Source organism: Hoplias malabaricus, chromosome X2, assembly GCF_029633855.1.
Source record: "Hoplias malabaricus isolate fHopMal1 chromosome X2, fHopMal1.hap1, whole genome shotgun sequence".
Lineage (NCBI taxonomy): Eukaryota > Metazoa > Chordata > Actinopteri > Characiformes > Erythrinidae > Hoplias > Hoplias malabaricus.
This window is the reverse complement of record NC_089819.1, coordinates 14,011,901-14,024,562: the sequence shown is the minus strand read 5'-3', so window position 1 is coordinate 14,024,562 and position 12,662 is coordinate 14,011,901. Positions and strand designations below refer to the sequence as shown.

At 40.3% G+C, this 12,662-nt stretch overlaps 1 protein-coding gene across 1 annotated transcript in view; it reads right to left on the bottom strand.

Annotated features, from left to right (window-relative positions):
* Nucleotides 1-12,662, bottom strand: part of LOC136676226 (ATP-binding cassette sub-family A member 2-like) — an 85,965-nt gene that overhangs the window by 19,384 nt on the left and 53,919 nt on the right. Inside the window, exons 5-20 of the mRNA XM_066653072.1 lie at nucleotides 12,576-12,662; nucleotides 10,022-10,120; nucleotides 8,873-9,052; nucleotides 8,390-8,611; nucleotides 7,166-7,521; nucleotides 6,319-6,478; nucleotides 5,677-5,805; nucleotides 5,121-5,288; nucleotides 4,753-4,849; nucleotides 4,394-4,567; nucleotides 2,933-3,035; nucleotides 2,556-2,670; nucleotides 2,109-2,299; nucleotides 1,469-1,619; nucleotides 1,105-1,309; nucleotides 263-421 (exon numbers count right to left, since the gene is read on the bottom strand). The exon at nucleotides 12,576-12,662 is cut by the window's right edge and continues 35 nt beyond it. Coding sequence (XP_066509169.1) covers nucleotides 263-421; nucleotides 1,105-1,309; nucleotides 1,469-1,619; nucleotides 2,109-2,299; nucleotides 2,556-2,670; nucleotides 2,933-3,035; nucleotides 4,394-4,567; nucleotides 4,753-4,849; nucleotides 5,121-5,288; nucleotides 5,677-5,805; nucleotides 6,319-6,478; nucleotides 7,166-7,521; nucleotides 8,390-8,611; nucleotides 8,873-9,052; nucleotides 10,022-10,120; nucleotides 12,576-12,662 — 2,596 coding nt within the window. The remainder of the gene's footprint in view (nucleotides 1-262; nucleotides 422-1,104; nucleotides 1,310-1,468; nucleotides 1,620-2,108; nucleotides 2,300-2,555; nucleotides 2,671-2,932; nucleotides 3,036-4,393; nucleotides 4,568-4,752; nucleotides 4,850-5,120; nucleotides 5,289-5,676; nucleotides 5,806-6,318; nucleotides 6,479-7,165; nucleotides 7,522-8,389; nucleotides 8,612-8,872; nucleotides 9,053-10,021; nucleotides 10,121-12,575) is intronic.

Sequence of the window (12,662 nt, the reverse complement as noted above, 5' to 3'; positions counted from 1 at the left end):
ATACTCACCCACTTAAATTGTATGAAATTAAAAAAAAAGATGTAAAGAGAAATGGCCCTTTGTTTCATATTACTCACACAGCTGCCTGCACAACAACTCGAAATAATAATAATAATAAAAAAAACATTACAATGAAAGAATTCAATACAATACAATACAATAACAATGTCCCAGCTCTAGCTCAATATGTGTTGTTAGATTTGTTTTATTGTCTTCAAAATAAACATGGATGTGTCAAAACCTATGACAGAAACCAGTGTACCTGAGCGCCTGTGCTCCATGGCACATGCCTGATCCTCCTCCATCACACTGAGCCTGGCATTGCTGCCCCATGGCCATTCCCACGTCTCTATACGCCCACTCCCCAGCCAATAGGATTTCTGCAGGGGAAAATACCATGGCCGAGGCAACCCATACATCCCTGCAGAGTCAGGACATTGTTATGGAGATTCAGAACAAGAACTGCAGACTTTAAAATCTTAAAAGCTCATTACTGCAGACATAGGCCTCCTGGGAATAAAGGTAGTGACTGGCAGTTTTTACAGAAGGTTCCCTTAGATAAGAACAGATGAAGGAAAAATTACAAAAATACACAGTGTTCTATATTTAAACTTGAGTGTGGCACTTCCATAGTCCTTCTACAGCACAACCTCTAAAGTGCTAACTGGGCTAAACCAGCAGGACTTACATGTAGGGTTTAAGGGCAACTAGATGTATTAGTGTACACACTTTACATAATGTTGGCAAATAAATTCACTGAAGAACTCAATATATTTATCAAAATAACCACATTCATGTATGTACATTCTTTTTCAAATGATATTTATTTTTATAATAGTTTAAAGTTACATTGAGGTTGGAAAGAAAGAAAAAATAGACTGGAATTAGCATTTTTGTTGGGTGGGTAGGCTAATACTAGCATGGCAGCAACTTGTCATTTCCAACTCACAGTCCACCAATTACACTGAAAATGTAATGTTATGTAACAACTCACATGTAGTAAAGTATTTGTGGGGGGGGGGGGGGGGGTGGGGGAGGGTTATGGAGAAATCAGTGGGACCGTGAGTGACTACTCTGGAATACAACAATTATGCCATAGCTCACCTGGATGTACAGCCTCTATGTACCAGGTCAGCACTCCGTACACAGTGGCATCAATGATCAGCATGACGATAGACAGCAGCAGGTTAAAGTCATCACCCTCTACCGGTGACTGGTTGATGGTGCGCCACTGGATGCCCACTCCAGCCACCTCATACAAGGCAAAGTACTTTGAGCCCAGGCCAAAAGCAGTGGTGGACATCAGAGACTGCAGATGAATAGGTTGTTGCATAGAGAACAGAAAGAAATATAGTAGCTTAGATACAGTTGCCAAGAGGAATATTACCTATTTTATCTTGAGGCAACCTGTATATTGAGGTAATAGCTACAGCTCTATGAATTTAAAGGGTTGAAGCAAGTTTCCTACCGCAATGCATTTCTCAAAAGCAGTGATCTTGTCATGAGCCACTTCCTCTCTAATAGCCACATACATGTAGGGAACATAGCTGAGAAAATATATAATCCCACCACATGCTGAAGCCAGTTTAGCTTTGGAGTAGATCACTGACACAAGGAAACTGCAAAAAACAAAGAGATTACACTACATAAACTTCAAAGAAAATGAGCTCCAAGTTGGCTGTATGAGGTTTTTAGCCATCCAGCATACTTCTGCATGTCATACAACACCAGAAACCACATTAGAAAGATTCTTTTAACATTGCTGAACAAATCTGCATGTTTATTTCCTATTTTATACTCAATACTAATTGCTGACCATTTTCAATTAGCTATTTTTTTCCAGAAGTGGATAATGCTATCAAAGCAGATGATGAGAGCATGCACATGCTTTTTCTCAGACATGAAACCAGACACTACTTCTTTTCTAACAGCTACTTATACGGCATCATTGGACAGCTAATGACACTTCAAACAGAACACAAGCCATGATGGTTTGTTAAGTTGGCTACCAGATGCTCGATCAGGATGACAATGAAATCAGTCAGATAAAACTGAGATAAAAGATAAATATTAGGTATTGTAAATGTAGCTATAATATATTACACTACCAGAACATGATGGTGGCAATGGCATAGATTGTGAGGAAGAGCCAGATGATGAAGGGGTCGCTGTGGAGCAGAACCTTGCCATACTTCAGTATGGCTGTCAGTGCAGTCACTGATATGGAGAGCTGCACAAAGCCAGTGATGAACCAGGCCACCCAATGCACAGCGTTATTCAGTCCCATCATCTTCATCACCTACGTGAGATCATAAACATCATCACCTTTTGGGAATAAAAACTTAAGTCCTTAAAAATACAAACCAGGATTTGTCGAGTTCTCTAGTGCTCTACAATTCTTGTGACACATTTTTACATAATGCATGCTGGGGATTGTATGTGATGAACTAAATTTTGAAGACAAGCTTAGGTGTGCAGTACCATGCAAAAAAAGACTCCATATTAGATGGTAATTTTAGGATAAAATGCCATATTAAGCATGTGCTGATCCTTACCTCCTTGAGCCGATGCTCCTTTTCAGCCACTATGTGCTGGATCATCATGGCCACTGAGTAGACCCAGGAGATGACCATACACAGAGGCATCATATGCTCTATCACAAACAGGAAACTGCACAGACAAGCATAGCTTAATAGTGTATTACTGCAAGTGTAATTCTGCAACATGCTGACATCACACATAGTAGCATATTACTGAAAGTGTAACTGCTACAATAACTGTCAATTACCAACACTTCCAGCATCACACTTTCACAGCCTTTTGATATAACTCTCAACACAAAAAATTCCTCTGGGGTCTGTCTGACCGAGGTAAGTGAAAAAGTGTGAAAACACACAGGAAGATGAATGCAGACAGTAACAGAGAAACCTACTCATCTCTAGTATAGCACGGATATGGAAACATCTGGACGTAATTCCCAGGCTCCACGACATCATGGCCGACAAATGTGTTAATGATCGCCCTTTCCATCATATCTAAGAAAAAAATGACAGACCAAAATTGACAATTAATATTGTATTATTATCTGAATATGATGATATCAACTCAAATTTGAGATACACTATATGGGCAAATGTTTGCTGACACCATTTGTAAATAGTGATTTTAGCTGCTTTAAGGAAGTAGCTAAAGATGGCCACTGATATTAAACTGTGCATACACTGCTTGTGTAAACACCATAAAAAACATGTTACAAAATGGACGCTCTGAAGAAGATGAATATGAGCCTTAATTTACTGTGCCCAATGCCAGGCTTAACACAGAGGGGTATAAACTCCACAGTATTGAGCTATGGAGGAGGGAAACTGTGTTCTCCAGAATGGTCCATTATCCAGTGATCCAAAAACTAATGATCCAACCAGGACCTGGCCTCACTATTGCTCTTGTGGCCCAATGCCAAAAGACTGTCACTGGAGTAAAGACTGGACCAAGTCTTTATCAAGACCATTCTATAGAAGATCAGCAGGTGTCCATATAGTGTATCAAAACTGACTCATGTCATGTTCAACCTAATTGAGTGAGGTGTGCTATTATAATGCTATCATACATCGTAAAGAAAAAGTCACAGATCTTGACTTCTAACGGTTAAATCAGTCTAGCAATGCTGTAATACAGTCATTTACAGTCATCCTCATGTTGGTTGGGTGCACTGAGGTAAAGGATATGCTCTTGTTAGCTTTTAAAGCTTTTAAATAAACTATGACGCAGAGTTGAATATTGCTGAGGCAACACTTTCCATCCGCACCTTCACAGGTGTCTCGAGCCTAGCATAACCAGGTAAGCAGTTTACCAGAATACACTCCATTCTGAATAAAACATCAAATGCCTAACACTTCTCCCATGGCAATTTAGTCCTCCGTGGACATTTCTTGAGCAGATGATTTATTGCTCTACCTTCAGTTTTGCTCAGTCTGTTGGACAAACTGCAAAAGCAATGCTCAGGAGTTGAGCTTGGATGAAAATGTACAGTTCCCTGCCAATAAAACCACCAAGCTCACAATATCTTCATCAACAATAGAGAACAAAGAGTGTAGGAGAAATCCAAAGAACATGTACATAAGCATCTGCTGGAAATAACCACATGGAAGACATTTAGAAAATGCACAGCTATGCATTTTTCTTTACTCAGTACAATGCGCTTTTAAAAGAGTTGCATGGTTAGTAATGTACAATCACTGTGGGTTCTGGACATTTAAGTGATGAACTGAATAGTGACAACAACAAACATACATTTATTGGAATTTCAATACAATGCAAAGTACAGGGGTACATTCCTAATGATTCGTGTATATGAAATATGTCTGGTTACAAAAACAGATTGTGTATAGTGTACCTTGGATCCACACAAAGCCGTAGAGGAAGTAGAACTTGCCGCCCGTGTTGGGCCCTGGACGCCAGTAAGCTCGGCGGATCTCGTTGGTTTTCTCTGTAAAGCTGGAGTTTTGCCTGATCTTATACAGTACATGGGGAGGCAGGGAGCCATCTTTATTGGTCTGGAAAATCACGCCTACACGGAGAACACAAGCCAAAGAAAAAGGTCACTACTGCGGCCTATTTGCCTCATGTTTAACAAGCTCTATGTACAACCCAGGGAGGGGCAAGAACACATCTCTTCATCAGCTGTTTACTAACTGCTGCTATGGGATTTGTAGAAAGAAAGTCTTTAGGAAATGTAATAGAGCAGTCACTCACTGGCGAAAACAGAGACGTTGTCATGATAGGCCTGGTTCAGTGTGTAGTTTACTATGCTCTCCTCATCAGGGAAGCCTTTAAAGATATCCACACTGACCTGAAGCAAGAATTAATAACTGTTTGAATAATTATGTACATACATAAATTCAAACATGAATATTCACAACAAAAGAAATACAATTAAGGGCTTCACTATAATTGAAAAAAAAAAAACTGTAAAACACTAGAATAGGTTTCTTAATGTCAACTAGTATCATAGGTAACTTTTTTCTTATTATTCTTAATTTCTTTTAGTTTCTGAAAATGTTCGTACATCTTTGAAATCATTTTAACATGTCTGCTTAACGACATCACAACCTAAATCAGACCTTGGACATGAACTGTGTCCAGCCGCAGGCGGCATTATCTATGGTGTCAAGCTGCTCCAGCAGTGTGCTGATGTTGGGCAGAGTGAAGTTCTCTTGCAGCAGACTGTCCACCAGCTCACTGTCTGAAGAGTTTAGCAGCTCAGGGTGTCTTCGCAGGTCAGAGGTGAACTACAGACATGGACACAAAAGAAGTGACATTGGGCAAATACGGTTAATTATCCAAGACAAAACTCCAATTCAGGCTAAAAGTAATGGATGCTGCTTTCACGCCAGACAATGCAGTTACACTACTTTGCTGCTCAATGTTGAGAGATTAATATCCCTTTAGTAGATGCTTGGTTTACAGCCTATAAGCTCATCTGCAGCTGCTCTAGAGATGGCCATAATAAACTACGATGAATTCACTAGGTAACTAGGTGAGGAAAGATTACAAACATTTAGATAAGTATTGTATATAGAAAAGAGCAGCAACACTGGCATATTACTGGCCCAGATTACACAAATACCACCTCAGCTAATAGGTGTACATGCAATTATTCTAGTAAAGGTGGACTACCTGTTGCAGCCAGGCAAGGTGGTTGTGCAGTTTACCCTCCTCAAGGAAAGTCCTTAACTCTGCAGAAATATTCAGCCACACTCGGGCATAATGGGTCACATTCCCCACAAATGCAAATGTCTCGTTGGCCTGAAAAAGACACAATCTGTGAGTAGGTGTTTAATTTCTGATACTATAGGTGTATTATTTCTTATTGTTCATTTCTTGATGCTTAAGACAGAGAGTGAAAAATTGCCATAGATGCATATACACTTCCATTGTCACTCTGTCCAATCATCAGGCTTGCAGACCAAATGAGCCTCTCCCCTCTCTCTGTATACTCGTTCATTCTCCCTCACTACTGAGCAACGCATTGACACATGTCCAATAAGCAGGTTTACACAGCACAGGGGGATCAATAGAGGCGTGACTATGGAGGCTTCACTATGGAGCTACAAGGTTTTGAGAGAAGTCCACACGTGCTGATAACAGGGGAAACTGCTTGACATATTGACTCCAAATCTTTAAACTGCATTTATGTCTTTAATTAAAGCCTGTTAGCGAACGGCGGCCAACGGTACACATTCAGCAAGCACTGCAGATAGAGGCTGTCGCAGAGCAATTCATTTGCATTTCTCTGATGAGCTTCTGAGATCGACTTGCCTTCTGAATGACCTTGTCCACCTGCGAGCCGATCGGAGAATAAAGGATCTTGGGATTTGTTGTCATGAGGTGCACGAGGAGCCCTAAATTGCGCTGCTCTTTGCTGGTGAAGCCAAGTGAGCTCATGTTGCCCTGCTTCAAAGCTTCAGGCTCAATGATCCTGTGGAGAAAGAAAAGTACAGATTTAGTAACCTTAAGAAAAGCAGTGGGAGCCAAATAAGTATTCAGCATTCCATACAGACACACTCTCGCTCACCCACTCACACACTCACATAACAGTTGTTAAAGGAGTGAGTGTTATTAAAATTGTAGAAACTGCAGAAATGAGGGGTTACATAAAGAAACTAAAAAATGTAAAGAAATGTCATAGGGTGGAAAAATCAGTAGTTCTAAAGGAAACTACCCACTATGTCAAGACATTTCAGATTTCCTTACAAACCAATTTAATTCAATTACTTTGTTACATTTCAGAATATTTAAATAATAAAAATGCACTGAATTCACTTCATGCTTGAAAGGCTTTTTATGCTTGAAAATAGTCTGATAACTGTAATTTGACTAAGAAAAATGCATTTACAATTCAATTTTATTATAATTCATTAGAATTTGTAAAGTTCCAAAATCAAAGCAGTTAAATCCCCACATATAAATCAATGATGTATTGTTTCACCCCAAAACACAGTTTCTCTCTTTCTCAGCTCCTATTTAAAAAACTCTAAGACAGAAGCAATTAACTATTTTTCTTTTTTTTTGTACAGATTAATAAAAAAAGGTCCTGTAAATACAGCAGTAAGAGGAACAGTGTAAATATAAAACTAATCATACCCATCCCTGCACACCTACAAACCTGTTATTCCCACATAGAATGGGCTGAAGTCCAGCCCAGAGCTGAACAAAAGCAGAGAACTGAGACTGAGGGTTTTCTGCCTCTGCCTCCTTTCCTGCAGACCCCTCTGTCCCTCCCTCCATGGGACCCTCTGTGGTGTTGGGACCCCAAGTTGTGCTGTTGGAGCTCCATGTGGCGTTGTTGGCTGTAGGTGGAGCCTGGTGGCCTGCACATGCCCCTTTAGGCAACAGCTTAGCCAGTCCTGAGAGCAGATCCACATCTCTTAGTAAACGCTCCACTTCAGCCAGGTCCTTCAGCAGAGCGCCCAGATGAGACTGAACCGGCAAAATGGAGACATTCTCCTGCTCCAAACGCAACTATACACACAAAGAGAAGGAATAAGAAAGGGAGAAATATTATAATTTAGGAGCAAAAAATGAGTGGATAGATGAATAGAATGGAAGGAATATAAGATGAGTGGATGAATAGATACATTTATTCATTCATGGTCTGTAACCGCTTATCCAGTTCAGGGTCGCAGGTTACCCAGGTTGGTTCCGGAGCCTACCCAGAATTATTGGCTACAAGGCAGGAATGCACCCTGGAGGGGGCGCCAGTCCTTCACAGGGCGATAGACCTATGGACACTTTGAGTCGCCAATCCACCTACCAACGTGTGTTTTTGGACTGTGGGAGGAAACCAGAGCACCCGGAGGAAACTCACGCAGACACAGGGAGAACACACCCAACTCCTCACAGGTCCCTGGAGCTGTGTGACTGCTTCACTACCCGCTAAACATCCAAATATGCTTACAAATCAGAACATGTGAAGGAAGCAGAAGCAGAGATGATGGAATTCGGAGAACATAAAACAGATGGATTAAATGGTAAGTTAATCAGGAATTTAAGTACAATGAACAAATGGATTGAAACACTGGATGGATGGATGGATGGATGGATGGATGAATGGATTATACATGGATGGTGTAATTGTTAAAAGGATAAATAGAAGAGTGTACAATGTGATAAAATGACTGGATGGATTGATGGATAGATGGATGTATGGATGGATGGATGGATGGATGGAGTGAAAAAAGAATGGAAATCAAGAGTAAAATATAGATTCAAAAAGAACTAAGAGATACAATAATGGATGGATGGATGCAAAAAAAATGATAATAACAGAGGCAGCAGATGGGAAGTTGGATGCAAAATATAAGACAGAAAGTGTTGACTGATCTTGTACCTTGTCTATGATCATCTGGGTGTCAATCTGATCCCTTAGCTCCTGACTGATTTCTCCAAAACGCTCCGCCCTCTGGCCCGCCTCTCCTCCACACACAGATGCCTGGTAAGCCTGTAAGACTGACTGCTGCTTGTCAGGAACCAGTAGGATCTTACTCAGCTCACTGTCCCCACCCTCACCGCAGGTCAGCACCTCTAGCACTCCTCCGGTCAGCAGAATCCCCTAAAAACAAAAGAGGAGATAATTTCATCAATAATTCATTGTTCCACGCCATTAGAAATGAATAACATTCCACCTGGAAACAGTGTTTTTATTATTCATTTTCGTATATTTGAGAATATATTGCTTATCGGGCTTAGGCAATCAGATTTAGACCCAAATAATCTGAGCCTTAACTTGCTAACCTTTAAGCCCAGGGATTTTGACCGGACATAAATGTGGCAACATATGATTCTGCAACACTCAGGCAGAAACCTGACTGACCTCCATCTCTCGTAGACCCTGAGGGTCATATTTTTGTGAAGGCCCTCCTGACTCAACAAGGCCCAGAGCCTGAGAGAGAAGCCTGAGCAGAGCCTGGCGATCCGATGCTTTAGTGGGATCTCTCAGAGCCTTCTGCAGCAGCCCACCCTCCAGACTGCGCCAGCCACCCAAGAGCTGTTCCTGTGCGTACACACACACACACACACACACACACACACATATTAAGGTTTGTGAGACAAATTTACTGACAACTTCCATTATCTACCAGTTACAATCTAACTACCAGAACATGTTTGACGTCCAAAGTCTGCTCTTTTAGATGCAAGATTAATAATCTCATAAAGATTTTCTTGTGAGATGTCTAATATTTTACAACAGGGTTATAGCTATTTATACTATTTTTTTATTAAGAAAACTGTCATCTTAAAACAGCCTGAATATTTTGTGCCGTGAATTAAACAAGGTATGGGAAACACATCAGAAATACATATATATAAAAGCAAAATACACATAATTCCATCTCCCCAGGGTTCAGTCTTAGGAGTTGTTTTCATTTCTTCCTTCTCACATCCCAGCTATATACATATATACCTTTCTCATCAATTTTCAAAGAGTAAAGCTTTTAAGAATTGTCAGACTTATCAGATACTGATTGGTTTATAGGAGTCCCATTTTCTCTTTATCGTTTATTTATTTATATTATGTTTATACTTTATTTAATTATATTATTTATACTATTCATACATACAATTTGGAAATTATATATATATATATATTACTTTGACTTTCCCTCCTCTTACGCAAGTGTTTAATCCTTAAAATATTTCATGGAAAATTAAAACACTTAAATAAATCCTGCCTTGAATATAGATGAGGCCGATAAAGAGAGTTCTCTAACTAGTTAACAGCACTGAACACACCCAAAAAATAAATAAATAAATAAATAAAACCCACACATTCATGCACACACACACACACACTCACAAAGACACACACACTTGCATCTTTGTTCTTGGTTGCGTTGTGCTTAATCCTAGTACTTGCATCTGTATTCATTAAGTTTTTTCCACATCATTTGTCCTGATGTGAGGCCGTGTGCTTGGGAATGCAGGTGTAGGACAATGTGCATGTGTTTATCTCACACTGTACCTCCAGCTGTAAAACTTTCTCTCCTGGGCTGTGATCACCATGCTGACCTTCTGCCCAACTCCCTCCTTTAGGATAGGCGCCAAAGATGAGATTATACACCTGCACCAAGTATAAACACACACAGACACACACACACACACACACACACATCCCAAATTGTTAGTGACTCCACATTCTCAATGACTTTCAATGACATTTGAAAAGAGGAAAGAGGATTAAATTAAGAGGGGTGAGCAGTAAAAAAGTCAGATGAAAGATAAGAGCAAATATTGAAAGACATGTTGACTATCAATAATTGTGTGTGTGTGTGTGTGTGTGTGTGTGTGTGTGTGTGTGAATTTTAAATAAGGTTTTGGATTTTTTCCATCAACTTAGGTAAGTACATAGAAAGAAATTCTTATCAATACATACACTGATCAAACATACCATTATCACCACCTCCTTGTTTTGACATTCCCATTCTCTTGACAATGCCCATTCTCTCAGCTCCATTGACCCTAGAGGAGTCAAAGTTTGTTGCTCTGCAAATAAAAACTGTAGTACATCGGTTGCTCTGCATACATGGTTTGCACCCTTTTCACCCTGTTCTTCAATGGTCAGGACCCCCTCAAGGAGCAGGTGCAATTTGGGTACTGGATCATTCATAGTGCTGCCGTGACACGGATGTGGTGGTAGTATGCTAATATGCGTTGTGCTGGTACGAGTGGATCAGACACAGCAGTGCTGCTGGAGTTTTTAAACACTATGTCCACTCACTGTCCACTGTATCAGACACACCTACCTCAATGGTCCAACTTGTAGATGTAAAGTCAGGGACAGTAGCTCATCTGTTGCTGCATAGTTTTTGTTGGTCATCTTAGAGTCCTCCATCAGTGGACACAGGACGCTGCCCACCATAAGCTGTTAGCTGGATATTTTTGGTTGTTGGACTATTCTTGGTCCAGCAGTAACAGAGGGGTTAAAAAAATCTGCTGTGTCTGATCCACTTGTACCAACATAAGACACATTAAAACACCACCACCACATCAATCACTGAAGTGCTGAGAATGATCCACCATGAATATCATACCTGCTCTGTGGTGGTCATCTTGTGGACTTGACCATTGAATAACGAGGCAAACAGATTATGCACAGAAACAGATGGACTACAGTTTGCAATAGTAGAACTACAAAGTCCTCCTGTGTGATCAGTGGAGCTGAGAGAATAGAGAGAGAGTGTAGAAACAAGGATGTGGTCATAATGTTCGGTGCACATATCATTACTGTCAAGGCAAAACCTTGTATCTCCAAAATGGTAACTTTAACATAACTGTAATCGTAGCTTTAATGTAAATCCATGTATGTAGATTTTCAACAGGTTAATTCTTTAAGTGTGGGTGGCCTTTTCAAATTATTCAAATTCAAATACACTGTTTTGTTCAAATAGCGAATATATGTATGCATATAAATACATTCGCAGTGACTTCACATTCTCAATGACCTTCAGTGACACTAATGCTTCAGTAAAAAGATTAAACTGAAAAAGGGTAAACAGTAAAAAAAAAAAAAAAAAGTCAGATGACAGATAAGAGCAAATATGAAAGACAGAATGAGTATATACACAAGAAAAGCATAAGCCAAGAAGCAAATATCCAAGCGGCTGAACTCTCCCCAAGTTAAAATCGCCAACACTGAACCCTGACAGGAGTTAAACTTACTGCCTCTGAGTTATATTTATTCAATGTAAGTGTGGAGGAGTTACTTTAACACTGCTGATGCTAGTCAGCAGGCACTCGTGACATCCCCAGCAGGCTTTAAGCTAATAATGTGGTGCTGATACTGCCTTCTACTGTTTACTGTCCTATTTCCAAGTCATAACACTACACTCTGATTGTTGGACTCAAGTACACAGCAAAAATTTGTTTACAGATTCTAGTCCAATTTTCTAAAGAAATCAAGGATATTTATAGGTTGTTTGCTGCCCCTTGTGGTACTAGCCACCTGCATTCTTCTAAAAAGGCTTTAGATTAGATGTAGGTATATTTTTGTGAGGATGTGATGGTACTCTGCCACAAGAACACCAGTAATACAGAGATTGGATGATGTGTTCGGGATCACAAACACCACTCCACTTCATTCTATAAGGTATCAGATGGTCAATCACACTTGGAACCACAATTCCACTTTTCCCCTCTACCCCTCACCTTCTTACCTTCGTCTATTTAAACAGTACAAGCTTAGGGTGCACAATTGAGGAGGCTTTATACACAAATATTGCTGCTGAGCAAAGACGTAATTTCACCTACAGCTTGAAAGCAAACTCTCTCCTACCGTAAGTATGTTAGCAGATGAAGGCTATATTAATATGCGAGGCACTACAGCGCTAAAGTCCACGAGCATTAGCCCAGGCCATTAGCATATTCCCATTCTGCTGTCAAGCAACAAAATCCGCACCATTACCGACTGTGTTTCTTGACAGTAGAATGGGAATATGCTAATGGTCCCGGCTAACGCACAGACTTCAAAGAGCAGAGCTGGGCAGAACGGGCCTTTGAAGTGGAGTCAGGAAACGAACCTCTTTCAGGTTGACAGGGGAGGAGAGCAGCAGGCTGGCCGTGTCATTGGTCAGAGAGAGGTTTCTGATCAGAAACTGCTGAAACAC